The sequence below is a fragment of the Sinohyriopsis cumingii genome, chromosome 8 (genome assembly GCF_028554795.1).
Source record: "Sinohyriopsis cumingii isolate HCF-2022 chromosome 8, ASM2855479v2, whole genome shotgun sequence".
In the NCBI taxonomy this organism is placed as follows: Eukaryota; Metazoa; Mollusca; class Bivalvia; order Unionida; family Unionidae; genus Sinohyriopsis; species Sinohyriopsis cumingii.
This window is the reverse complement of record NC_142968.1, coordinates 106,328,341-106,355,075: the sequence shown is the minus strand read 5'-3', so window position 1 is coordinate 106,355,075 and position 26,735 is coordinate 106,328,341. Positions and strand designations below refer to the sequence as shown.

The window sequence follows — 26,735 nt, the reverse complement described above, 5'->3', positions numbered from 1 at the left end:
AAGTAATTATATAGAGCCAATATTTTGTCCATAATTTTGATCATAAACAATTGTGCATTGTTATAACACTCACTCCCTCTAATGCCCTTCTTTGTAAAACTTCGTTATAAGTAAGTATGGATCCCATTTTATTATATTGTTGCAAATTTGTATACAGTATAAAGAATGTATTTCTTTAGAAGGCTGTCTCATTAGAATGTGTTGTAATGGCTCCTATGGAAAGCATTATAAAGAGGGGGCTCTGTATGATGTATTTCATTATAATGCACTATAATGTGACTGCTCCGGTGGCCTAATTGATTAAAGCCTGGGTTTTAACATGAATTCCATAACTTTATATAACTAAAACATTTAATTTAATGTGGTCTAAAGCACTCTTCGTTACGGATCACTGCCATCTCACCTCTGTCTGCGGCGGTTCGAGTCTAAAATTCAGCCAATGTGGGTATGTGAGAAAGCTTGCCAGTAGCTTCTCGTGGGTCGGTGGTTCTTTCTGGGGTTTTTCCCGGGTTCTTCCTCCACCATTAATACTGGCCGCCATGTATAGCCTATCGTGTGCTGAAAAATGGCGTTAAACCTCACAACAACAACAACAACATTTAATTTAATACATTCTAATGTGATTTCAGCATATGTCATACTTTCATGGCTAACATTATCACATGTATTATAAAGATTAAAACAAAAAACAAATCATATTTAGATGTATTATTTTAAATTATGATTTATATATGAATCATGTATCTAATAATAAGTATTGCTCCTGCAGTAAAATTGAAAAAGCAAAACACTTTTTTCTCAGTTGTTCCAAATACTCAATATTTTTGAGACCAAATCCTATACACATTCCCTTTCACTCTTATGATTGAAACAATATTATTTGGCAACCCAATGTTAACTGCAAAAAACAACATACAAATATTTCTAACTGCAAACTTGAATTAGAATGCCTAAAAGATATAATTGACTAGACTCACAACCATTGAATTGCACTTAATTAGTTTTTATTGATTGTTATGATTTATATGTATGCATATTTTCTGGGTAACCGTTTCTACCATCATTGAGATCCTTGATGTACATGTATTTTCTTTCTTTATGGGGGAGACAGTGCTAATAAGCTTATGCATTCTACCGAATCCCCCCAATTCATGTTTGTAATTGCATTTGACAAATTGTTTCAAAAAATATGGTTTAAAACTAAAACAATCCACAAGATAAAAACACGGCATAAATAGAACATAGGTATAAAATATTCATATTCCTTCATCTATTTAGTTTGTAACTGTTAGTTGTAAAATTTCATTTCAGGTGTATTTCTTTTCTCTAATATATACACATATTTATATACACACACACACACACACACACACACACACACACACACACATATATATATATATATATATATATATATATATATATAGAGAGAGAGAGAGAGAGAGAGAGAGAGAGAGAGAATCAGCCTTTTCTCTCTGAATTAAAACATTAAAGTAAACAAAATTACTTATTATAACATAGATACACAGAAGGCTTTTGAACAAACTTAAATATCTGAATATGATAAATCAATAATTTAACAACTCTAGTAATTTATACATACGAAACAATAGTGAATTATGCCATTACCTAAAGAAATTTCTCTTTATTAATAGATGTACTCCCTACTATTAATAGTTTCTTTTAAGATGCTGAATTCTACCATTTACCTATTGTGTACTTCTTAATCAATCTTTAATATTTACTTACTGTACCTGGACAGATTTTCTCACTTCTCACTGATTGTTTTTAAAAAATTCCCTATTCTTGTTACATGGTGCACATTCAGTCTTTCTTATCCTTGCAGCTTAGGGATCAAATCAATTGTGTCCAAATTTGACACATTGAAAATGATAGGCTTAGCTTGGATTGACAGCCCTCATTTCAGAATATGCATAATAATGCATTCTGAATTTTTTAACCAGACTACAAGGATGGTGAACCTAGAAGAGTCAAATAAACCTGGTATGTCATTCTTATACATATCTGTAATGTTTTTTGCATTTATTTATTTATTTATTTATTTATTTATTTATATATTTTTCATTTGATTAAAATATTGATTTTCATAACTTTGAGACCAAACTACAAGGATGGTTTAAATGGATGATGTGGAGTACTGTTATTTGAGAAATGTTCACACATTCTCACTCAAGATGTCACACTGCTTGAAAGTAATACTCAGATGAGGTTTCTTAAATATTAGCTTCTCTTGCAAATTAGTAGATGAAAGGAAATTCCCAATTATTGTTACCTGGTGCATATTCAGCCTTTAATCTATTGTTAAATTTTTCTTCTCATCACCGCTCCGGTGGCCTAGTGGTCAGGATAATGTGACTGGGTGGGACATCATGCTACATGTCTGCAGCTTGAGGCCCCAGTGCTGGACATCACTATAAACTGCCACACTGCAGACATCGTAGCAATATGACTGAAATTATTTTAAAGCTACGTTAAAAATCCAAATCACACACACATTCTCCTCCTCGTCATATTGGAATCAAATGAATCGGATGAGGGTTTAGAGTGATAGGCTAATAATTGCACACCTACTGAAAACAACAGACTTGGACTGACAGAGCCCTAATTTCACACTCAAATAAGGAGGGGAGTATAAATATGGCAAGTACATTCAGAAACCTTGTGACCAAACAGCCATCATAGTTCTGCCACATAACTGATTTCTGTCTACAATATTTTAATCTTGATTTTTTTCAGTCTTATTCAGAACAGTGACAAAACCCAGATATACAATTCAACTGGCCTTACATTAACTATGGTATTTACCAGTTATAGTTCTGTACATCTTTGTAATTTTGTTGCATATGTTTCCTTTCTTTCTTTCTTTGATAATATTAATAAAAGTTATATAAAGACAATTATTAATAAAGTTGACAACATTTGACTGTACTTCATGCAAACATTAATATATTGTCACTTAGGGATCAAATTTATTCATTTATTTATTTATCGTTTGATTGAAATATTAATGATTTTCATATTTCATAACATTGTGACCAAACTACAAGGATGGTTCAAATGGATGATGTGGGGTACTGTTATTTGAACTTCTCACTGAAGATGTCACACTGCTTTATAGTAATACTCATATGACTTATCCTGAATATGGGGTTCATTTACATAATAACCAATTAAAGAGAAATCCCTATTGTTGTTACCTGGTGCACAAACTTTAATCTATTCTCACTTAGGGATCAAATGAACCTCCTGAGGGCTTGGAGTGATGGGCCCATAAATTTCATATTTGGATAATCAGTGCAATATAAATGAGCTAGACCTTTGTGTGGTTATAAATTACATCTTTCTGACCAAAATACAATTATGGTACTTTATGATCAGTGTGCCTTCTATGTCCATGTAAGCAATTTTTTGGTGCTTTTGCACCTTCATCTTAATAGATGAAAACTCGTGGAAATTTAAAACAAAATAACAAAAACAATTTGGTATACAGTACCAATTTAACATACTTATATTTCTTACTAATTGCATCTTTTATACAGCTTATAATTTTTATCCACATATAATTATTATTATTATTATTATTATTGTTATTATTATTTTGTGCATTCACAAGCATGTGCTTCGATAACCGATTTGACCATTAACCCTTTCCCCGAGTTACTTTGCAACTATCACTGTCTGATTTCTGCAAGTTATCATTTGATGATAAAAGCATACAAACTTGTGTTACAATATTTAAACTTACGTAAATAACAATGTGTTTTAAGAATATAATTAGTAACATGAATATTTTAACTGCCACATGTACATTTTCTTCATAAAAGTCGGTTTGGAGCCATAAATGAACCTCTAATGGGGAAAGAATGGCAGACATCGCTGTGTCTGGAAAGTACCACTTAATTAGATGTCTCTTTTCATAACCCATTGGGCAAATATATTCAGGAAAATATACATTTATAAAAAGCAGAGTCTAAATATTACGTTATTGAAACTTTAGCTTTAAATGCAATTATGTAGGTCAGAAACATACAGGACAGTGCCATGTTGTGGAATTAGAGACACAATACAACCAGGGTTGGATTCTGAGTTCACTCATTTTTTTGAAAATATGAAGAAAATAAGCAAGTAAATAATACTTAAGCAATGCCTAACATTGCTACAAGTATGTAGACAAATAAAAAAACCTTATATTTGCAGTCCTGTCAATGGATTGTTTTAACGAAGCTATAAAGTGAGTGGTTACATTAAGAAAACCCCTCTTTCTAAAAATAGTTACACTTGCATGTTGGCTGTGTTGATTCTGTTGAAAGAAGGGGGTTAATTAATTCATATACTGACTTTAATTCTTCATTGTGTTGTCTGTTAGCAACTATGGTAAAGTTTTATTGGCAACAAAGAAATTAGGACAAACAGTATGACCTGAAAGACGTGCAATTGTTCTCTTCTACATGGTACCAGGGATTGTTTCAAACAAGTCTAAAAATATTTTCAATAGCCATTTTATGGTCAACTTTCAGAAAGTAAAAGAAAAATTCTTGATTAAGGATAGTTGATTAAACATTTGTACTAACTTGCAATTACAATACTGTGATCTACTTACTCAGTTAAAATTCACTCCCAATTTATAGTTTCTGTTGTTCTCTTTTTAAGTCATACTACCAAAGATACAATGCATATCAATGAAAGTAATTAAACATGCACCATATGTGTTTATAATATAGAAAGAACTCAGAATATTTTCTACTTGAAAATAAATTATTGCTTAAAACCAATGTTAAATGCAAATATACATACAGGGAAACAGGGCATAATTCAAATAAGAGAATGAAAACAACACACACACACACACGCATGTATCTATTGTTTTGTTCACACTTCTACCTGTTTAGCTCTCATTTCTCCCTGTTCGGTCCAAAAGAAGTCACTTCTCCCTAAAATTCATGTCTAGCTTGACCCCTGCACACTTGAACACCTGAACACTTGAACACTATTCAGGCAACTGAATTATGTTTTACATTCTATATATGGAGAAAAAATTACTTTAAACAAACATTGCTGCTGATCAAACTTTATTCAAGTTAGCTTCAACATTCAGTGTTGTGCATCTTTGATGTGTTTCAGACAACTTGGGTTGTTCTATTTTGTTTCCTTTACCTATGCAAATTAGCAAAATGGACTCTACTAAAGCAGAAAAGGTCTGGACACATAACCCTAGCAGGCTTAACTATTGTCAGTCAATTAAATAGTCTTATGAAAGGTGTTCATTCATCTCGGAATGATTTACTGTTTAATTGTCTATATCAGTTGTAAGAATAGAACTGAGCTTTGAACAGGAGTTTACTGTTAATATGTACTGATTATAGGCATATTTATATCACGGTAGTCAAGAAATGTTTTTTTTTTTAGGCCACTGAAGAAACTTTGCAGCAAAGATTCCTGAAAATGATGATGATTCAAACATGACCTTGTCAGGGGATGTGGGGATCCAAAATCGTGTTGTTCATGTGACATGGCACGCTATAGCAAGTATGAATATATTTTGAAGATTTTATTTAAAGCTTCATAAATTGATAGGATCTACAAAAATTTGTCATTCCAAAAGGTTGGAATAAAAAAAGAAAAAGAATAAATTATTAAAACAAAATGTGCTTTTCAGCAATATCGTATATATGGAACTTTCTCTATTTAGCTTACAATTTTCTTAAAATATTTTTATGTTATAGTTTTGGCATTTACCATAACAAAAATTGATAAACTATTGGTGCTTTCCCTAAAAATGCATTATGTAATGGTAGAACGCACATTTCTCTGCTAGCTTCTAATGACTACCTCTGTATGAAGGCATTTACTGCAATTGACAGAAAAAGCTGACTAGGCTAGAGTTGTCTGAAAAATCAACCCTCAAATGTGTTGATACTGAATGACTGACTGTAGGAATGATGTCTCCTGGTTATTAAAATGCTCAATTTTGCTTCATGCCAATCTTTCCACAACACACCTCTGTCCAGCTTACACACCTACTGTGATTTGGTAATAGCCATATCTAGCATGAAATTCAACATGGCCACAGGATGAAGGGTTGTGCTATTCCATCTGAAAATGTTATGCACATATCACCAAAAGAACCCTTCAGCTGATGGTTGCTGTGTAAAGTTAAAATAATTTGCAGATTTTTTGCAAGTTTTAATGAACAGGTGATATCAGCCTCTAAAGCACTAGTTAATATCATTACATGTGTGGGGCTGATTTATCAAACCAGTTAGTGATCCCTGCCAAAAACAATACGATGTTTTCTTCTTTATGTTCTGACATTACCTCACAATTGGTGACCTGAAATTCAACCTAATTTTGCCAAATATTTTCATTAATGTTTTATAGCTTCTTAATTTATCTTTTATGATTATGAATTCTCTTTTGTTTCTTTACAAGTGTCCACCACCAATTTTTTCAGCATTGATCAGGAAATTTATGAAGAACTTGCTGAAAGCTTGATCAAGTTTGATCATTAGAGTCAGAAAGTTTCGTATAAAAATTGCAAAACAATTTATAAAGAAAGAGAGGGCAACAAGTGGCACAATAGTTAAGACAGTTTGCTTCATATTTTTTTTACAGAAGTTTTTTTGAGAATTTTGTGTGCTTTATATATGTGGTATTGTTTCCTATCATTCTCAGTGTCAATTTTTGTCATTAACGGAAGAAGAAAAAATGTCCTGTCTTAAATACTTATCCTAAGGGTAGGATTTAATTAAAAGAAGCTTGCTTAGTGAGCCATTACACTTGCATGTTAGCAGCAAAATTAATTACTATTTTGGAAATTTTAATTTCAAGCTGGAATTTTCTTTTTATTTTACAATATGTTTGTTATTATTAGAGTTCAGGTTATCAAAAAGAAAATATTAAGAACACATTGAGTTAATGTTAACTGAGAAAAGTACAATTGTAGCACATTTAAATGAACGATCCATTAGTCCATGGAAAAATATAAATTGCTACAATGTATAGCATTGTGAAATCAAAGCCACCTGTAAACTGCATTGACCCCAATCTAACATTGCATTATGCAGGGCAGATCAAAATCTGTATTGTTAGCAGTTGGACCTAACTTATGTGAGGTACTTCTAGTTGGTTATTTATCTTTTCAGAATTTCGTTGAATCTTTATGAAGGCACTTGGCAGTAATTTAATAAACAGGAAAACTGTTGAAAGTGCCAATAAAAACCAACCAGCCAACCAACTAATGTCCTTGCATTTACTGCAGTTGACAGCAAAAACTGAATAGGCTAAAGAGTGGTCCTATAAATCATCCCCACACACCCACAGTGTGTTGATTGTCTGTTTGTCCTTCCTGTTTATTATTAAAAGGTGCAGCTTTACTGCATGCAGACCTTTCCAGAACACATCAAGTATAGTTGACACTTACTGGTATATGGTAATTGCCACATTTAGCATGAAATTCAAAATGGCTATATGCTGTGCTATTCCATATGGATTTACAAGTCAGCAAACATAGGATTTGATTGGAAATATTATGTACATATCCCCAAAAGGATCCATCAGCTGATGGTAGCTCAACAGTCATGTGATAATACTGCTAAACTTATAAAATATGCACTGATGTGTGAAAACAAAATTGTCTGCAGAGTTTTTCAGGTTTTGATTAACAGGAATATCAGCCCCATAATCACGAGTTGAATCTCATTACAGATATGGGGCTGATTTATCATTCCAGCTAGAGATCCCTGCCAAAAACAACACATTTTCTTTTTTAGGTTGCAACATTATCTTCCATTTGGCGACATGAAATTCAGCCTAATTTCACCAAAATGTTTTTTTTCTTCTCATTTTTTCATAATTTATCTTTCACAAATTTGAAAGATGTAAAAAGATAAGTAATCTGAAAGGTTGGTATAAAAATTGAAAAACTACAAAACTTGGCAGGGGTTCAAACCCTTGATGACTGCTCCGGTGGCCTAGTGGTTAGTGTCCACCTTGGATGCAGGAGGTCATACCAAAGACTTACAACAGCTGCCTCGCTTTATGCTCAGCATGAAGAGGTTAGTGTTAGGACTGGTCGTCTGGTGTTAGGATGATGTGACTGGGTGGGACATTGTGCTACACATCTGCAGCATGATGCCCCAGTGCTAGACATCACTATAAACTGTCACACTGCAAACATTGTAGCGATATGACTGAACAATTGTTAAAGCTACATTAAAAATCCAAATCACAAACACACTCTCAAACCTGTGACCTACTACATCCGAGGCAAACACTCTAACCACCAGGTAATGTGACCATTTACTCACAACAGCTATATCAATTAACGAGTCAAGCTTTCATAACTTCCATGCAGAGGTAATAGTCAAAATAAATAAGCTCTTTATCCCATACATAATGGTTCAAATGTTCCAGGAAATAACTGGTGAATTTTCCATGGAGTTTTATGATGGTATGGTATAGATTTAACTCAATCCTAAAGGAAATTTCCAGATTTAGACGATCAGAGAACGTTGTAGAATTTAACCTTATGGGCCTTTATGTTAATACCAAATGTCAAGATCAAGAAGTCAAAGGTTAAAGCAGTAACACATCTTCAGCAGCCAGGGGTGTGGGGTGGGGTGTGTGCTCTATACATCCATGTAGCAAAGAATTAAAAATGTTAGTATCTCATCACAAATCTAACTTTTTATGAAACTAAACTAAACTTGCAATATAAGTTTTCTTCTGTTGATTAATGTATGGATTAATGAAATAAGCCATTACCCAAAGAAATTTCACTTCACTGCAATTACAAACTAAACAGATGAAGAAATATGAATGGGTGGATTAACTAATTAATGAATTTCTCTTTTAGATTGTGCAGAGGAGAAAACATCGGTGAATAATATACCATCTACATATAGTAAACCAGTCTGCATGCAGCTCTTTACCGAGTCCCAGTCAAGGTAGAAAACCCATTTTCTAAATCTTACAAATACTGAATTTTTGTTGAATATTTAAATCCTGGGAACGTTTTCACAAAAGACTAATTTTGTGATATACCGTACTTATCACATATGTTGGGACACGATAAAATAATTTTTTTTTCCTGTCCCAGAACTTATGGTGAAACATTTTTTCACTTTGGTCATATGTCCCAAGACTTAAGAAACGAAATAAATTTGTTTTGCATTTGTGCTCCCCCTCCCCCAACTGCACGTCGCAATAAAATAGATAAATAAAACGCTTAATTGATAATAAAAAGAAAGAAACTAACCTTGTGTTGTTATCATTTATTCCTTTTTTCAACATGAGCATTAAAGAATAAAATATTTCCACGAAATCTGTATAAGTAGCGTAGGCTTCCATACTGTAGCGTGTATCAATTATGTCCGATACCACACACCATGTTGTTCACTGACATGAACACTGAGAAACAATTGTGTGTGTGTGTTTTTTTAATTTTTTTTATTCTTCTTTGGGGAGGCACCAGACAGATGCCCCTCCACCCCTACTTAATCAAAGAGAAAGTAGTTTTATGTGTTTATGTTTCCCCCAATGATTTGTTGTATCTGTTGTTTTTATTAAAAGAATTTTACAAAGCAAGTTTTATTTAGAATTTTGTCGGGGTATTCCAAATGACCCTAGTGTGTTTAAAGGGTTGTTTTCCGAAATAGATTTCCATCACCAAATTTCGGTTTTGCTTCCCTTTGTTCTTTTGGTGACCTTGCTAGTGGTCTCTTACGTCCCGTGTGTGTTATATGTTGGTGCTATGTGTTGTGTTTGCTATATATTGTTTCTATTAAGGGACTTCAGCCGTGTTCAAATCTCAGCCCAGTTGTCCTATCACCTCTCTCGGAGGCTATATAATTTTGATTTTGGACGAGATAGCTTTGCGTTGTTGTGAAATTAAAACCCTAGTGGTTTATATGTTTGCTATATGGTGTCGCTCTCGTATTTTTCAATTAAGACAACTGTGCTCGAGGTGGGTTCAGTATTTTATTTATTTATTGTACTTCTCCCCTCTTGAGCAGGTTGTCTTCTAGTTATTTATTTCCAAAATTTCTAAAGTTTATTTTTGTTCTAAATTTTGTATAGAAATAGAAAAGTGAGAATATAGTAGGCAAGGAAAAAGATGTAAGACTAAATGTTAAGAGTCAGTTTTTGTGTTATGTTGTATTATTGTAATTCCCTTTATGGGCTTTTTCCATTCTCTTCCACAGACCTGCTCACTTCGTGTGGCGCCTTGTGATATAGCCCTGTGGTTCATTGATAGTACTTGCTCCATAAAGGGCCCTGTCCCTCCCCCTACTTCCCCTAAATGGGAGGTTTGCGATTTGCAAAGGGTTGTCCGTCAGTCTCTTCCAATTTTTATAATTTGTCCACATTTCATCATGGTGTCTATGTAATTTGTCACTGTGTACAAGGTTTTCTTGTCAAAATTACCATCGAGATATAGTAGATTCTGCGTCTTGAATGTAGTCTTTAATTTCATCAATTATCTTCTGTCTTAGAGTCTGTCTTGTTTCACATTGTATTATAGTATGTATTTTAGTAAAATTGTATTTTTTGCACAGTGGGCATTTCGGCGATACTCTGATCATGTGCCACCTCACTGCGACTTCTCCGGTCAACCATGCATTATGCATGTATTTGAAACAGAGGCTTTGCATTTTTAAGGACCCTAATTTCACCCAGTTTCCCCATGCTTTATCCCAGTTTACATATATATTTTCTAACTGTACTTTACTTTTAGTTTTCCTGGTTATATCTTCCCTAATCCAATTGTATGTCTTATCTTTTTCTAATCCCCACTGTTCTGTTCTGTCTCTATATTTCATAAGTATTTCTCTAATTTCCCTGAACTTTTTGGGTGTTTCCAGTAGTCTGCTTAGTTTATTATTATTGTATATGTCTTTCCTATGCCTCATTAAAAAACCAAACCAATATATGTAAAGTCCTTCCCATGCCATATCTGGCATGGGTTTTAAATCTTTAAACCTATTTATTATATTTTACTGTTTTAGTATAGTTGGACTAGTAAGTGCTAAACCCCCCTTTTCCCTTGCTTTGTAAAGTATTTCTTTTTTAATATAGTGAGTTTTAAAATCCCAGGTATAGTCAATAATTTGGTTATCTATTATTTTTAGCCTATCATTTTTAAAGTCAATTGATTTAATTATATAGTTGATATTTGAATACATATACGTCTTTGCTACTTGTGCCCGTTCCATGAGACATAATGGCGTTAGAGCCCAGATGTTCACACTTCTTTTTATTTTGTTCTTAATAAGGTTATAATTTTCTTTATCTTCATTATTGCCAAAGTATATTCCTAATGCTTTGACTGTACCTTTTATTAGATTGGGGGTTATCCTAAAGTGATCTCCCCTCCAGTTACCTATTTTTAAAATTTCGGTCTTTCCGTGGTTGATTTGGGAACCTGATGCTTTACCGAATTTATCATATTCACTCATAAGGTACTTGAATGAATTGGCATCCCTTATAAAGTTAGTGCAATCATCTGCGTGCTGAAGCATTTTAATTTCTTCTTTTATGTTCGGGACTTGAATTCCTTTAATTTGGTTGTTCTCACGTATTTTTATACTTAGTATTTCAATCGCTATCACGTATAATAGCATCGACAGGGGGCATCCTTGCCTCACCGATCTTTTTATGTCAATTTTATCTGTGCTGGCTCCGTTAACCTGTACTGTTGAAGTAATTCCATTATACAGGATTTTAGTCCAATTTCGGAAGTTTTTCCCAAATCCAAATTTCTTTAAAACTTTCTGTATATAGTTTTGTTCTAATCTGTCGAAGGCTTTCTCCTGGTCGAGTAGTACCATAACACCCCTCTGACCCGAAGTATTTATATAATCAATGATAGTTCTGATATTTAGAATATTATTTTGTATGTCTCGTCCTTTGGTTCCGCATGTTTGATTTTTATTTATTATTTTCCCCATATCTTGTTTTACCCGCTCGGCTAGTATCCTACTAAGAATTTTATAGTCTGTGTTAAGGAGGGAGATGGGCCTCCAGTTTTTGATATCTTCCCTTTCTCCCTTTCCCTTATAAATTAATGTAATTGTGCCTTCCCTCATACTTTCAGTCATTTTGTCATTTCTTAATAGTATATTGTTATACAACCATTCTAAAATTGGCGACAACTCACTACTGAATTTCTGATAGAATTCTGCAGTGAGTCCATCTCTCCCTGGTGCTTTGCCTAGTGATAGATTTTGTATTGCTGTCTTAATTTCATTTAGCGAAACGAAATCGTCACATAAGATTTTATGATGTGGCGTTATCGTTTCGCATTTTACTCCTTCCAAATAGTCCTCAATGATTTTCCCTTCTATTGCTTGTGAGTTGTATAGATCGCTATAATAATGTATGTGATCTAATATTTCGTTTTTATCGGTAGTTATTTTATTCCCTATTTTAATTCTGTCTAAAATTTTCTCCCCCCCCCCCCCGATTTTCTCTCTTTTGAATAGTCCCTCCGCTTTTTTATATATATTTGTATATTTACCCGCCCGTATTTCTCTCCCTTTAATTTCTTCTTCCTTTATTTTGTTTAGTTTTTTTTTGTTAGTTTCTTCTGTTTCTTTCGTGATATTGTTTTTTTGTTTATCTTTAAGTGTATATAAAATGGCTTCCTTTTCCTTTTTATTCCTGTATGCCCTTATTTGTGAATGTCTTATCGATATATTTTTAAAGGTTTTTTTTTAGTTCTTCCCATTCCTTGATTATGTCATTGTTCCCCTTGTCTTTAAAATTAAGTATTTCTTCCTGAATTTCTTTTGTTAGGTCTTGTGAGTCCAGGATTTTACAATTTAGTTTCCATGTTCCTGTGCCCCATCTGGATGAATTTTTTATTTTTATTTCTAAATATATTAATTTGTGATCTGATATTTTAAAATCCTCAATTCCTGTTTCTTTGTACATGTTTTTATTAAAAATTGTTCCATAAAATTTATCTATCCTACTGCCTTCACTTATTTTGTATTCATATGTATATTCAGTTTTTAAAATATTTAAATGTCTATAAATATCTACCAATTTATGGTTATTAACCGAAGGTTTCTATTTCTGGTTTGAATCTTAAATCATTAGTTGTTAGAATTCCACTCTATCTATTACATCTCCCACCCAGTTAAAATCCCCTCCTATTATAAGTTTTTCCATGTTATATTTTTCAATATATTTATTAAGATTATTAAAAAATTCTTGTTTCTTATATTTATTTGCTGGTGCATATACGTTTATTAGTTGTAATTCTCCAATCATAATATGTAATAATCTGCCTTTAAAAAAATTCCCTTCCTCCTTCCTTTCCCATTGTATCCCCTTTTATTTTTTATAATTACTGCCACTCCTCCTCTAATATCATTTTCTACATAGTTATTTAAAATTAAAATCCCATCCATTTGTCCTTCACATAATTTGGTTAATTCTTTAGTGAACCCATTGTGTGTTTCTTGTATAAACAAGATATCATAATTTGTTATTGTACTTAATTTAGTAATTTTTTCCTTGTTAATCCCATTTGTATTAATAGACAGAATCCGGAATTTCTTTTCCTCCATTTTTTTTCCCCCAGGTTGCCGCTGGTTGTAATTTTTAATAATATTCAAAGTATGTTCGTTTAATATTGATAATATTAATAGTTATATTAATTCTTTAAGTTATAGTAATGTATTGTGGGGGAAACTGGGTACCCCCTGAACTATCCTCAATTATTGTTTGTGACTTTTCCGTAAATTCTGTCCCATCTGTCGTGTTTTCCGTTTCCGTTTCCATGCTTTCCGTCGTGTTCTGGTATATCCATGTATCCGTATTTGTCTCTGTGTTCGTGCCCTTTGTCGAGTCCCCGGTCTCTGTCTCCTCGTCTTCATTATCCCCTCCGCTATCGCTCTCCTCATTTCCTCGTTCCATTTGGTTCCTCTTTTATTTTCACTGTTTTTTCTGGTGATGTGTCTATAAATGTTCCCTCTTCTTGTGAGGGCGGTGTGGGCGTCCTTGCCTTCCTTTTGTGAATTCTTTTGTGTGTCAGTGGTGTCGAGCAATCCAAGGGGGTCATTCCAGAGATATTTGTATCTTCTTCCTCCCCACTTGTTATTTCTTCTTCTCCCTCTTCTATTCCTTGTAGAGCACCATATTTATTGCTCAGAGTTATCCCCTCCTTAGTTGGTATTATGGCTGGTCCAGTTTTATAGGGGCTTAAAAATTTGTCCCACTGGCGGTTTGTCTCTTCTATTTGCGCTGTTTCCGGTTTCTGGACATTTTCTTTTTCTGTTTGTAGTTCCTCCGTATTCTCTCTTGCCTTTTCTATCATTTGTTCTATTTCTGTCGGTAATGGTGTTATTATTTTATTTGTGGCCACTTTGCTTGCATATGTGCCAGTGTTGTCCGGTCTTACGTTTCCATTTATGCAGTTTTTGGGTGCATGTCCCACTTGCTTGCACATGGGGCATACCCTGTCCATCTCACTCCCTCTATACCGCGTGTTTATCCTGAAACCCATGACGTAGAAAAATGGTGGTATCTTCTTTGCCTCTTCTCTTTCCATCACTAGGATTCTAGTGCCTGATTTTATGGGTCCAAATCCCCAGATAGTAGCCATCTTGTGTGCTTTAACATTTGCCTTGAATTTTCTGGCGATTTTGTTAGTTATCTCCTTGGTTTCTATTTCCATGGGGAGTCCCATTGCGTGTACTTCTACTGCACGTTGTTCTATTTGTCTTGTGAAGGGGGGGGCGGCATCTTCTATCGTTGCCACTATCCCCTTTACTTCTAGGGTGCCAGCTTCTATTAATTTCTTTCCACTTTCTTTCGGATATAGGCAAAATCTATTGAAGCCCGCATTCTGCAGCACATCTATTTTCCCAATATCAATTATGTTGTTTAGAGCTGCAAGTATCTCCCCTTGTCTTGGGATTTCCTTTGCCATTCTGTGTGTGGTTGTGCTCAAAGGTTTGAACATGTTATCCGACTGAAAACTGGATCCAACAAAATCGCATACAAGAGGGAAATAGTCAACTGATATCTTGACGCCAGCTAGAGTTACATAATTGTCCTTACTATACCAAGCACATATAAGCCCTGGTGGTGAATAAACACGACTGGCAGCAAGCAGTTTAATCCTTCTTTGAACCTACCGACAGGACATCAAAGACAAAAGGTTATTTTTTATTACAAAGCAGGCGATCTCAGAAGCCGACCCCGGTTACTTTATTTTGTAAAGGATATCAATACAAAAGTTATTTTATTGCAAAGCAAGCCGACATCGGAAGTTGACTATGGATTCTGTGAAGTGAGCCGATTTTTATTTATTTTTTTTGAATATACAAAGACGGCCGAGATATGGAAGCATACTTGGGTTCCTTTTCAACTGTATTCACGGGAATTTTGAAAATAAATTGAAACAATGGAACAAATTTTAAAGTGACACAATATAGTGCTTTGTGCACAGATGTCGATGACCCAGTGTCACCCAGAATATTTGGAGAAAATAAAATCATGTGATGAATTCGTTAAGGCCAGAAGAGAACTATACTGTATGCCAGTATCTCGCAAATAAAAATCATTATTTTAAAACACATTCACTTGAGTGCAAGTGACAATCTTTTCGCCTGCGCGGGTTACATAAGTATCATTAATATTTACCCGCAGACATCAGTGCACCTTTGTATTAATTATTACTAAAGATGCCAAGCACATATAAGCCCTGGTGGTAAATAAACACAACTGGCAGCCAGCAGTAAACTTCTTTGAATTTGCCGACAGGACATCAAAGACAAAGGTTATTTTTATTACGAAGCAAGCAGAGTTGGAAACCAACTTTGGACTCGGAAGCCGAATTATTTTTTTAAAGGATATCAATACAAAGGTTATTTTATTGCAAAGCAAGCTGACCTCAGATGCCGACTACTGGATTCTTTTAAGTGTGCCGATTTATTTTTTTAGCTTTGAATATACAAAGACGGCCGAGATATGGAAGCTAACTTTGGTTCCTTTTCAACAGTATTCACAAAAAGTTTTACAATAAAGTAAAACAATGGAACAGTTTTTAAAGTTGCACAATATAGTGCTTCGTGCGTGAACATCGATGACCCAGCATCATCCAAAAGATTTGGAGAAAATAAAATCACGTGATGAATTCGTGATGGCCAGAAGAGAAACAGATCATTTTGCCGACAATATGATCATTAACATGGATGAAACTCTAGTGTACTTTGATCGCATTCCTGGATGGACTGACGATTAAGATGGGCATCAGAAGTGTGAGAATTAGCAAGACTAGTGCAGATTTGAAAAAGAATCTTCCTTTTGTTCTTGCAGTTTCCACTTCAGGTGGTGTGTTGCCTCCAACAATTTTTCACAGTATGAGAAAGTTAATAAAGTATTCATGTACCAAAATAATAGACCGCACGTGTGCAAGAGAAGGGTTGTGTTGATGAGATGCTGCTGCAGTGGATTGAAGAGTTTTATCTCAAGTACAGTTTTATATTTAAAAAATAAAATTTCAGTTGGATTGCAATTTCCGACATGTAATTTTCGAATGATTTAAAAGGTGGCCCACAACTTACGACTCAAAAAAAACGATGTGTCCCAGAACATACAGTGCACAAAAAAATTACTTTTAAAATTAATTTATGGTGTCCCAACAAATATGGTGTCCCAACATATGCGGTAAATACGGTAACCAGTATTTATTCATTGAGATATAATACAGACAAAAGTGATCCAAAATGTATTAAAATATTTTGCCAAGTCACAAATATCAAGTTTTGTCTCACACACAAACACACACATGCAGTGGCCCTCACTATAATGTATCTCAGTATAAGATGGGTAATGTTACTAATATGTATCCCAATGTCATGTGACCTCACCTACAAGATGGTGTACTTTCATGGCTAACATCAACAGTGTTGTAGTGAAGGAGCATGCACTTTATATACATACATATATACAAACAATGGTCTCTCAATATTATGTATATCAATGTAATGTATGTGTACTTGTGTGCTTTTCATTCAGTCTTTAATATTTACTTCCCAGTACCTAGAGAAATGTTCACACTTCTCACTGAAGATGTCAAATTACTTTAAACTAATACTCAGATGAGTTTTCCTGAATATGAATTTCTCTTGCATAAAAAAGATTCAAGGAAATTCCTTATCATTGCTCAAGTTTACTTTGCATTGAAATAAACCTGATTAGGACTAGGAGGAAGAGGCTGCTGATTTCACATTAACTGATAAAGATGGGCTTAGATTCATTGGGCCCTAATTTCACCTTTGGGTAAGCAGGGGAGTACAAATGTTTGGGACAGATACAGAACTTTGGATGCCAACTCCTGCATACCAGCCATATATATAAAATCATGGAAACCATGATTAACAACAGGCTGAAACACCACCTAGAAACTTGAGTAAGAATTTGCTGTCACAAATCCAAAGTGGCTTCCATCATAAGAATCCACAATAAATCAACTGATTTGATTAGAGTCGAGTATAAAATTAGCATTCAATGCATAAAGCAAATGTGATAAAAATATTGTAGCAATTTTCCTTGACTTAAACAGGCATATGATCTGATATGGACAAAAATCACTGATCTCAACAATTATGGAATACCAGGCCCCATACATAGAGGGGTTATCACTGATCTCAACCATTATGGAATACCAGGCCCCATACATAGAGGGGTTATCACTGATCTCAACCATTATGGAATACCAGGCCACATACATAGATGGGTTATCACTGATATCAACCATTATGGAATACCAGGCCCCATACATAGAGGGGTTATCACTGATCTCAACCATTATGGAATACCAGGCCCCATACATAGAGGGGTTATCACTGATCTCAACCATTATGGAATACCAGGCCACATACATAGATGGGTTATCACTGATCTCAACCATTATGAAATACCAGGCCACATACATAGAGGGGTTATCACTGATCTTAACCATTATGGAATACCAGGCCACATACATAGATGGGTTATCACTGATCTCAACCATTATGGAATACCAGGCCACATACATAGAGGGGTTATCACTGATCTCAACCATTATGGAATACCAGGCCACGTACATAGATGGGTTATCACGGATCTCAGCTATTATGAAATACCAGGCCACATACATAGATGGGTAACATATTTCTTAATTGGTTGAAAAATCCAAGTCAGAGGATAGAGTGGGTAACAGATTACCTGAAGTGCATGAGTCCAAAAATGGTACTCCACAGGGCAGTCCATGGACCAAGGCTATCTGGAAATGTCACAGTTCATCAATGACAGTGGAGTCTGGAAAGTGGGAAACCTGTCCAGTAAGACTTTGGTTGGGAGGTCTAGATGATATTGGGATGTGAACAGACAGGTGGGGTTTCCAACTACCATAGTCCTGTTTACTCAAGACTTAAAATCAAACCTAACCCACCAAAGGTATACTTGAGCAACACCTTGATTAAATTTAAAAGGTCTGCCAAATTCCTAGGTATGGTATATGATGAGTACATTGGACGACCACTTAATGGAGACTATGAGAAGATGTGATCAGGACCTCAATGTCATCAGGAACCTCAAACAAACCCAACTGAGGAGCAAAGCAGGACACTCTTTTCATTCTGTATAGATCTTTAAATCAGTCAAAAATAGACTCTGAAAGTGAGATGTTCTCCTTAGCCAGACAATCACTAATAAAACTATTGGATCAAATACAGTAGAAATTGTTAATTTGCACCAGTACCTCAATGGAAGAACTGCAGATTAAATCAGCAGAATCACCCCTTAGGCTTAACCAAGAAGCAACTATTCTAGATACATGTGCTGTGCTTGCTGGAACATAACTCATCAAGTATAGATAGATCTACTACTAAAAAACATGGAACAAAACAGTTGCTTAGTAGATATTATGTGGTACCCATCACACACAGCTATTCGGGGGAATGAAGGGTAGATAAAGAAGCCAAACTACTCTTGATTAAACCTGAAGCCCATCCGTTTGCATAAAGTACCCAGAAACAATATGGTATAATCACAAAAAAGGTCAACCTCAAGCATTAAGGGAGTAGGATAACACCCAAAAGGGCTGAATACTTTACTGAATCTTTAAGGAGGTCAGTAGAAAGATTAGTAACCTCAAATCGCACAATGCTAGTGATATACAAATTATAAACAGAATAATGTAGAGGATAATGCAACATATATCGACTGTCACCACTGTCCCATCCCACAGGCAACTTCACATGTGATAAATAACTGCCTACATTATGCAGTGTAAACAAAGGTATTCCAGGCCAAACCAACCAAGCTCAAAGCCCTCTCAACTTATCCAGATATATTAAGACTGAGTAAATACAAACTTTCCAAATGATGTCAGAACCTATTCAGTTTCATCTCAGAGATGGGGAAAATGGAAGAAATTTTTGATCTTCTGTAATATACAGAAACAGCCAAATATGCATACTCAAGAAGACTACATTACACACAACTTAAGGAGTAGGGTAGGATCTTAATTTTGAGTCCCAAGCCAAAGTCAGGAAGGGGAGTCTATTCAGCTGAGGAATGGAGTGACAGTCAATCATGTCATTAGGACATGGTGTCGCCTCATTTGAGAAAGAAACACATCATCCATATAAATCTGACATCTCAGTTATCAAAAAAACAAAATTAGTATTAAATAGAATAGAACTGTAACCAAACTGCTTTAAGAGGAGATGGTAATGAAGAAAGCCCAAATTTGGCTGTCGATAAAAACTTGGTCCCACAAAACTATATTATAAGATGCCCAGACCATCAGGACCAGCTGCACAAGGTGGCAACCATTCAGCATTTAACTTAACAGAAAATTCAAATCCCTAAGTATATAAGATGGATAACAAAGCTCCTTTGAACAAGGAAACCAAAATAAATAAATGGGAAATCAAAGGGGAACAATTTAACATCACAACAAATCCTCCCAAAAATTAATAATTTGTATAAAGTGGTTAAATCCCCAAACATAGGTCCTGTCACAAAAGGTGACACAGATTATAGCATCTAAATGAATTTAAGGTTAAAGTGTATATATAGGGGGCTGAAGGCATTACCATCGCATCAAGTGAACTATTTTACTAATAACAACACAGTTCCAATTCTTTTCATAATTTCAGGCAAAGCAACAATTTTAGGCTCCACAATCCCAGGCTGAAAAATGGAACCAAACAGTGACTGTGCAACCCTTGTTGGCAATTTCTTTCCAGGGCCTCAACCGGACATGTTTGATAGGATGAATCGGACTGGCACAATTCCCATTCACCATAAAACTCTTAATACCCCACAAGAATGTACCAGAGTGTCATTGGGTGTGTGCTCTTTTCCCATCCCTCAATCAACTAAATAGTATGCTAATTGTACATTAAAGTGATGGATGGCTGCATTATTTTGGATGCCACTTGTTGAGAAACTAAGTAGTTGGCACCATCAACATTAATCAGTTGTATATGCACACAATAGCTAAAGAGACTCAAATCCAACAGACAGACAGACAACTTTGTGAACAGAGTACAAGGATGGTTAGAATGGATGACATGGATTATTATGTTAATAATTTCAATTTGGACTTGTCAGCAAAAGAAATGCATGAATAAATATTGTAGTTCTAGTTGGTGAAGTATATATTTTCAGAATTTTGAAAAATCATCAAAATATGCTCAGTTGCTCTTAATTAATTTGCAAATCCTTTGACTGTTGATTGAAAATAAGCATAACAGTTCTGTTTTTCTTAAGTATGACCAATTATTCAGACCAGTTTTTTTGGTTAAGGATTAATCAGTGAATTAATAAAATGATTCTTGTATATCGTGATGAGGAACAAGCATCAGTGAGTAATGTGTCATCTAGACGTGAACCAGTCTGCACGCAGCTGCATGGAGAATCCAGTCAAGGTAGAAACAATTTTATAGATCTTATAAATTTTGAATTTAATATTTTTCAAGTGACTTAAATATTACATGTAAAGAACAACAACATTGTGTAAATTAATTATTTTAGAAACTTTAAATCCTGAGAACACTTTGACAAGAGATTAATATCATGACTTTACTAGATCTATAAATGGAGATTTAATGGAGAAAGAAGACAAGGAGCAGTTATGGGAGTTAGACATGTATTTGAATTCAAAATTAAAAGTATGTGAATAAAATGAAATCATTATTAACAAAGCCTAGACGAGGAAGGATTTGCAGTCAAACAGTTTACATCATTAATATGATTTATGGTCTTTGACTTTACAATCATTGCTTAAGTGTTGTCACAGTATATTACCTGTTCACAAATGTTAATTTGTCTTCTCTGAGTGGTCTTGTGTATTTTCACAATTCATTGGTATTTCAATAAATAATATTTCAGTAATAACAACTTTTCTTTAAGGAGATTCCCACAATGAACAGCCAGCAGCTCAGGTTCCTGACACAAAATCTAAACTTGATACAAAAGGGAAGTTGATATCAATGGATTGTTCATTTCAATACAGATACCATAATCTTCAACCATTTCTGAAAGGTTATCTGTTCTTTTACAACAGATAAAATTAATTGTTGTATAAGCTTACTCCTCCTTGTCACTTAGGGATCAAATCAATTAGGACTAGGAGTAATAAGCTCCTAATTTCACACTTACTGAAAAAGATAGGCTTGGATTGAAATGGCCCTAATTTCACACTCGGGTAAGCATGAGAATATAAATATGGGAACATATTCAGAACTGTATGACCAAACTACAAAAATGGTCAGAGTGGAAGACCATTTTTATATAGAAAATTTTAATTTGGATTTTCTTTGTGGTCAATGTGAGTAAATATGGTAGTTCTAGCTGGTGAATTATATTTTCTGAATTTTGCAGAATCATTTAAATATGATCAGTGTGACCAAACCACAAGAATGGTTATATCATACGATATTGAATATTATGTGAATAATTTTAATTTTGACTTTTTGTCCACAGAGTGATTCAATATGGTAGTTGATGAATTAAATTTTTAGAAATTTGCATAATCAGTCAGATATGTTCAGTTTGTATTTATTGACATATTCTTAAACTATTGATTGATTGAAAATAAGCATAAGTTCTAAATTTGTTTCTCAAGTTTTACCAATTACTCAGACCAGTTATTTTGTTCATTAATTAATGGGTGGATTAATTCATTCATGAACTGACTCTTAGATTCTGCTGAGGAACAAGCAGCCATGAGTAATATAAATCACAAGTGAACCAGTCTGCATGAAGTTGCATGTAGAGTCCAGTCTAGGTATGATCTTACAAATTTTGAAATTAATATTTTTCAAGAGACTTGAAAATCACAAAGAACAACAAAACTGTGTAAATTAATTATGTTAGAAACTTTAAATCCTGGGAACACATTGACAGGAGACTAATATCAGGATGTTACTATGATTTTGTGGATGCAGATTTAACAGAAAGCCAACAAGCAGTTATGGGAGTTAGACATGTATTTACAGTCACCATACCAGGGGCCCCGAGTGGTCTAAAGCACTATCCATCATGGATCACTGCCATCTCACCTCTGTCTGCTTGGGTTCAAGTCTTGGGCTCGGCCAATGTGGATATGCGAGAAAGCTTGCCGGTAGCTTCTCGTGGGCCGGTGGTTCTTTCCGGGGTTTTCCTGGGTTCTTCCTCCACCATTAATACTGGCCACCATGTATAGCCTATCTTGCACTGAAAAATGGCGTCAAACCCTATAACAATAACAACAGTCACCATACCACAAACAAATGCCCAAAAATGAGTACCAGAGGCAGGACTTTTTGGCCCATCATTGACTTGTCATTTTTACAAGATAAAAATAGTAAAATGTCCATGAATGAAATCTATACAGTTCCTATATTACTACATGCCTTTTTATCATATAGGTAACACTGTTCCGATATTGAGTGTCATAAACTTGAAGATTCTGTGTGAACATTTTTCATGGCAAATCAGATACAATCTGGCACACCATAGGACATGGTTCAAGCAAAATTTATTTGATATGATGGGATACATTATAACACATGGTCCAGGTAAGACACTATGTGCTGTAGCAATCTATATTATGCTTGCTCCAATTTTTGCTTTAAAATGCTAAAGAATAAATAAAATTGTTATCTAAATTTTAATTTTGAATTATTTCAATAAATCTGTTAATCTATTGCCTTATTGAAAGGATTTAAGGTGAGATAAACAGCATGCAGATCCATGTAATAATAGCTTAAGTGTAATAATATACATTAGTATCACTTTTGTCTTTACACCGTTTAATGATAGGTGAAGTGACTGACCAAGAAAAGATTCAGGTCAGTCTATTTTGCATGCTACTTTTTTCATGAAGGGTCACTTATAAAACGATTTTCTTACATATGAATGCAGTTTAACAAAGAAACCTACATTTTAAAGAGTTTATTTGATCCTTAACAGGTCAGTTGATACCCCCTCAAACCTGTCATGCACTGGATGGTTACCTTGATCTGCAATCATTCCAGACTGTGCTGACAATGATAAAGGAGTTCACCAGGTTCATTATGAATCTTGGAATTGGTAGACTGGCAGCAACTTACTGATTTCCAACATCAACTACTGCTTCCACAACCCACAAGCTTCATACCAAACCATGGCCCCACTGACATGACTGGACAGGGGCCTGGTGGAAAATGCTTGTTTCCAACTGAAGCTTTGGGATATGGTATGTTTGATAATGTGTGTTATGTGACTTGGATTTTAATGTAGCTTTAAAAAATTTTCAGTGATATTGCCATGATGTCTGCAGTGTGGCAGTTTATAGTGATGTCTAGCACTGGGGCATCATGCCACACCTAACACTAATCTCTTAATGTCATGCGCCAAGCAATGCGGTCGTTAGTAACATTTCACAAGTATTTGGTATGACTGGGCTGGGGTTCGAACCCTCAGCCTCCCACTTCTGAGATGGATGCTCTAACCGCTAGGCCACCAGAGTGGTTTAAGGTATGTATGATGCTTAACCTGTGCTGAAGGCTAACTCGTTTAAAAGACCTTTATAAACCAAGTCAGATTTCATGTGTGGTGCTCTGGATGCTCAAAAAGTAATGTATTATGAGAGCAATTTAGATATCTTAAGGGTTCCTGTCAATGATATCCAAATAAAAGTGACCACAATAATAGCCGTTAATCCTTTAATGTTCTGACATAAAAACATGGGACACAGTATTACCGTGTTTGACAATTCCATAATGCCCTATTCGACTGGAGCAATGCAGAATAATTTTCCACTCTACTTTTGGTGGATCGATTGGATTGAAAATCATAATGTATATGTGGCTTTACATGGAAAAAAACTTAGGTTAAGTTTGATTTTCTCCATTTTCTGACAACTTCTTAGTATATATGTATTATGGAAACTTATTGTCAGCACAAGCTATCTTTCAAATATAACTTGACAAAATGTGACTGCCAAACTATTTTGGCAAGTTGTACAAAGTGTTACAATAGTGTTTTCAGCATTAATTATCAGAGGCTTGAATATAAGTGACAATTAAGCTGCAATTTCAATTGATGGTCTACATCAGTTGCTGCATGTAACCAGTTACTGCCTGAATCTCATTTATTCTTGATTTTGTGTAGACTAAATTCAGAGACATGTAATTCCAAATATTTCTGATATGTGGTCTTAATTTTATTTTCATCTTGTTCAAAATATACCACCAAGTCCAGATTAAATAACAATTATGCTATAATAACTTTGTGCAGCAACTGGAGCAGTCAATTCTTTTAAGGTGGAAGAATCCATATGATGTGCAGGAGTGCTAAAATTAGATCATTAGGAGTAAGTGGCATTTGTTCCAGGTGAAGCTGTAAATTTTGATTTTTTTGGTATCGGGGCAGGTCACAGTGGATGAATCAGCTGTGGCAGCTTTTGCTGATGCAGTTGACAAATAACACGTCAGCATTTTATCAGTTTGAGGAAAAGTATGTTCTGCATGCATTTCTAAGAAATGTGCTTGTTATTGCAATTTCCAGGCAAGCAAGAATTTGATGGAATATCCACACATCATTAAACGTGTTTTAGGCCAAACAAAGAAATTGTTTCAGGTCTGCTGACTGTCCTTGTTCCTAGCATTTTTTCCCCAATAATTGAAAAAAAATATACAATGTTTAAAAAAAACTTACAAAATTTCCTGCCTGCCCTAATTTTAAAACCAGTACAATAGGGAATAATTTTTTGTTTGGCCTAATACGATTGTTGATTTGTTTAGGCATCACCATCAAATTCAACAGATGACACTGTAAAAGATAATTTTTTAAATATATTTTTCAAAGTAACTCTCTTCACTTGCTTTCAGATGGTAAAACTAATAGAGACCCATGATATCACTATTCAGAAATGAGACAAGATTAAGATTATGGCCTGTGAAAAAGCTGCAAATGGCAATGGGCCAGGCTACACACTGACAATGAAGTTAGTTTATAGTACATTTCCCATCAGGAATTAGCTTCTTATGATGGGGGCCCCTGAGTGGCTAAGTGGTCTAAAGTGCTCACCATTACGAATCACTACAATTTCACCTTTGCGTGGGTTTGAGTCTTGGGCTCGGCCAATGTGGGTACATGAGAATGTTTGCCAGTAGCTTCTCATGGGTGGGTCGGTGCTTTCCGGGGCTTTCCCGGGCTCTTCCTCCATGATTTATACTGGCTGCCAAATATAGCTTATCCTGCGCTAAAAATTGGCATTAAATCCTACAATGGCAACATTATTTCCTTCTTCAAATGATTTTCATGATTGATGAACCTCACTACTGAGCATACTCACTACTGATGATCCAGATAATTATCCCATCTTTGATCGATTTTGGTTCAACTTGTGTTTTCGAGGAAATTACCAGAAAATGGTCAATTATAGCAATTGTTTGCTTACTCTTTTTCCAAATTTTTTCTACATTAAAAATGTGTCAGAAACCTGGTAGAATTGTAAAAGCTCATAAAGTGTATATAATTTTTTGGGAAGCAGTTTTTTGACATAAATTAAGATCTGTGCATTAAATTCTTAAAGAAAAGGTCAAGGACAAACAATGTGGTTTAGGTTGCATGTTGACAAAACAATAGCTATGCAAGGTTAAGCAAAAGAAAAACATTGGTAAGTCCTGATAATTTTATTAAGTTTGCTTCTATCTTATATTTCAGACTTTGAAATGGATGGCGCTTGAAGCAGTTGGTCATGAAAGACTCGGATCAACTGAGAAAATGGTGGCCATAATTGAATTCATCAGTTGTGCTCAAAAGAAAACTAAAAACAATAAATCTCATTAATTTGACTGTAAATTTATATATAAGAAATAAATGTTTCAGAAACATTTGCAAACTTTAGTCTTTGTTTGGATTTCATTATTTAAAGCTAAATGTGCAAAAAGAAGTTTAAAGATATTGTACTATTCCATATTGAGTAAATCTTTGTATTCCACATTGTCTATTGCCAATTATTCCATATCTGTTGGACCATTCCGGTGGTCCACTTGCAGAATCGAAAACAGCTCCACTCAATAATCAATGAATTTGGTGTAAAAACATGTTAAATGAGCTAATACCTACTGCCATAATTGATATTGTGGATTTATGACAATATTAATTTAATTAAGTGAAATTTAATATGCATGCTTTCAGTTATTCAGAAGAATGTTGGAGACCTGTTCAAAATG

At 34.6% G+C, this 26,735-nt stretch overlaps 1 protein-coding gene across 9 annotated transcripts in view; it reads left to right on the top strand.

Annotated features, from left to right (window-relative positions):
* The window catches only part of LOC149794318 (uncharacterized), a 37,079-nt gene extending 10,686 nt beyond the window's left edge, over positions 1-26,393 (top strand). For 2 of the 9 annotated variants that reach the window (XR_016422996.1, XR_016423000.1), the window contains 8 exons: positions 1,847-2,004; positions 5,428-5,547; positions 8,876-8,966; positions 20,184-20,957; positions 21,442-21,573; positions 22,941-23,090; positions 23,485-23,749; positions 26,224-26,393. Coding sequence is in view for 1 of the 9 variants with exons in the window: in XM_089968474.1 (XP_089824600.1) it covers positions 20,858-20,957; positions 21,442-21,573; positions 22,941-23,090; positions 26,224-26,246 (405 nt within the window). In the remaining 8 variants the exon portion in view is untranslated. Of the gene's footprint in view, positions 1-1,846; positions 2,005-2,757; positions 2,819-5,427; positions 5,548-8,875; positions 8,967-20,183; positions 21,574-22,233; positions 23,091-23,484; positions 23,750-26,223 lie in introns of all 9 variants that reach the window. The other 7 variants (XR_016422999.1, XR_016422998.1, XR_016422997.1 and 4 more) reach the window with 7 other exon arrangements.
* Positions 26,394-26,735: the final 342 nt, after the last annotated feature.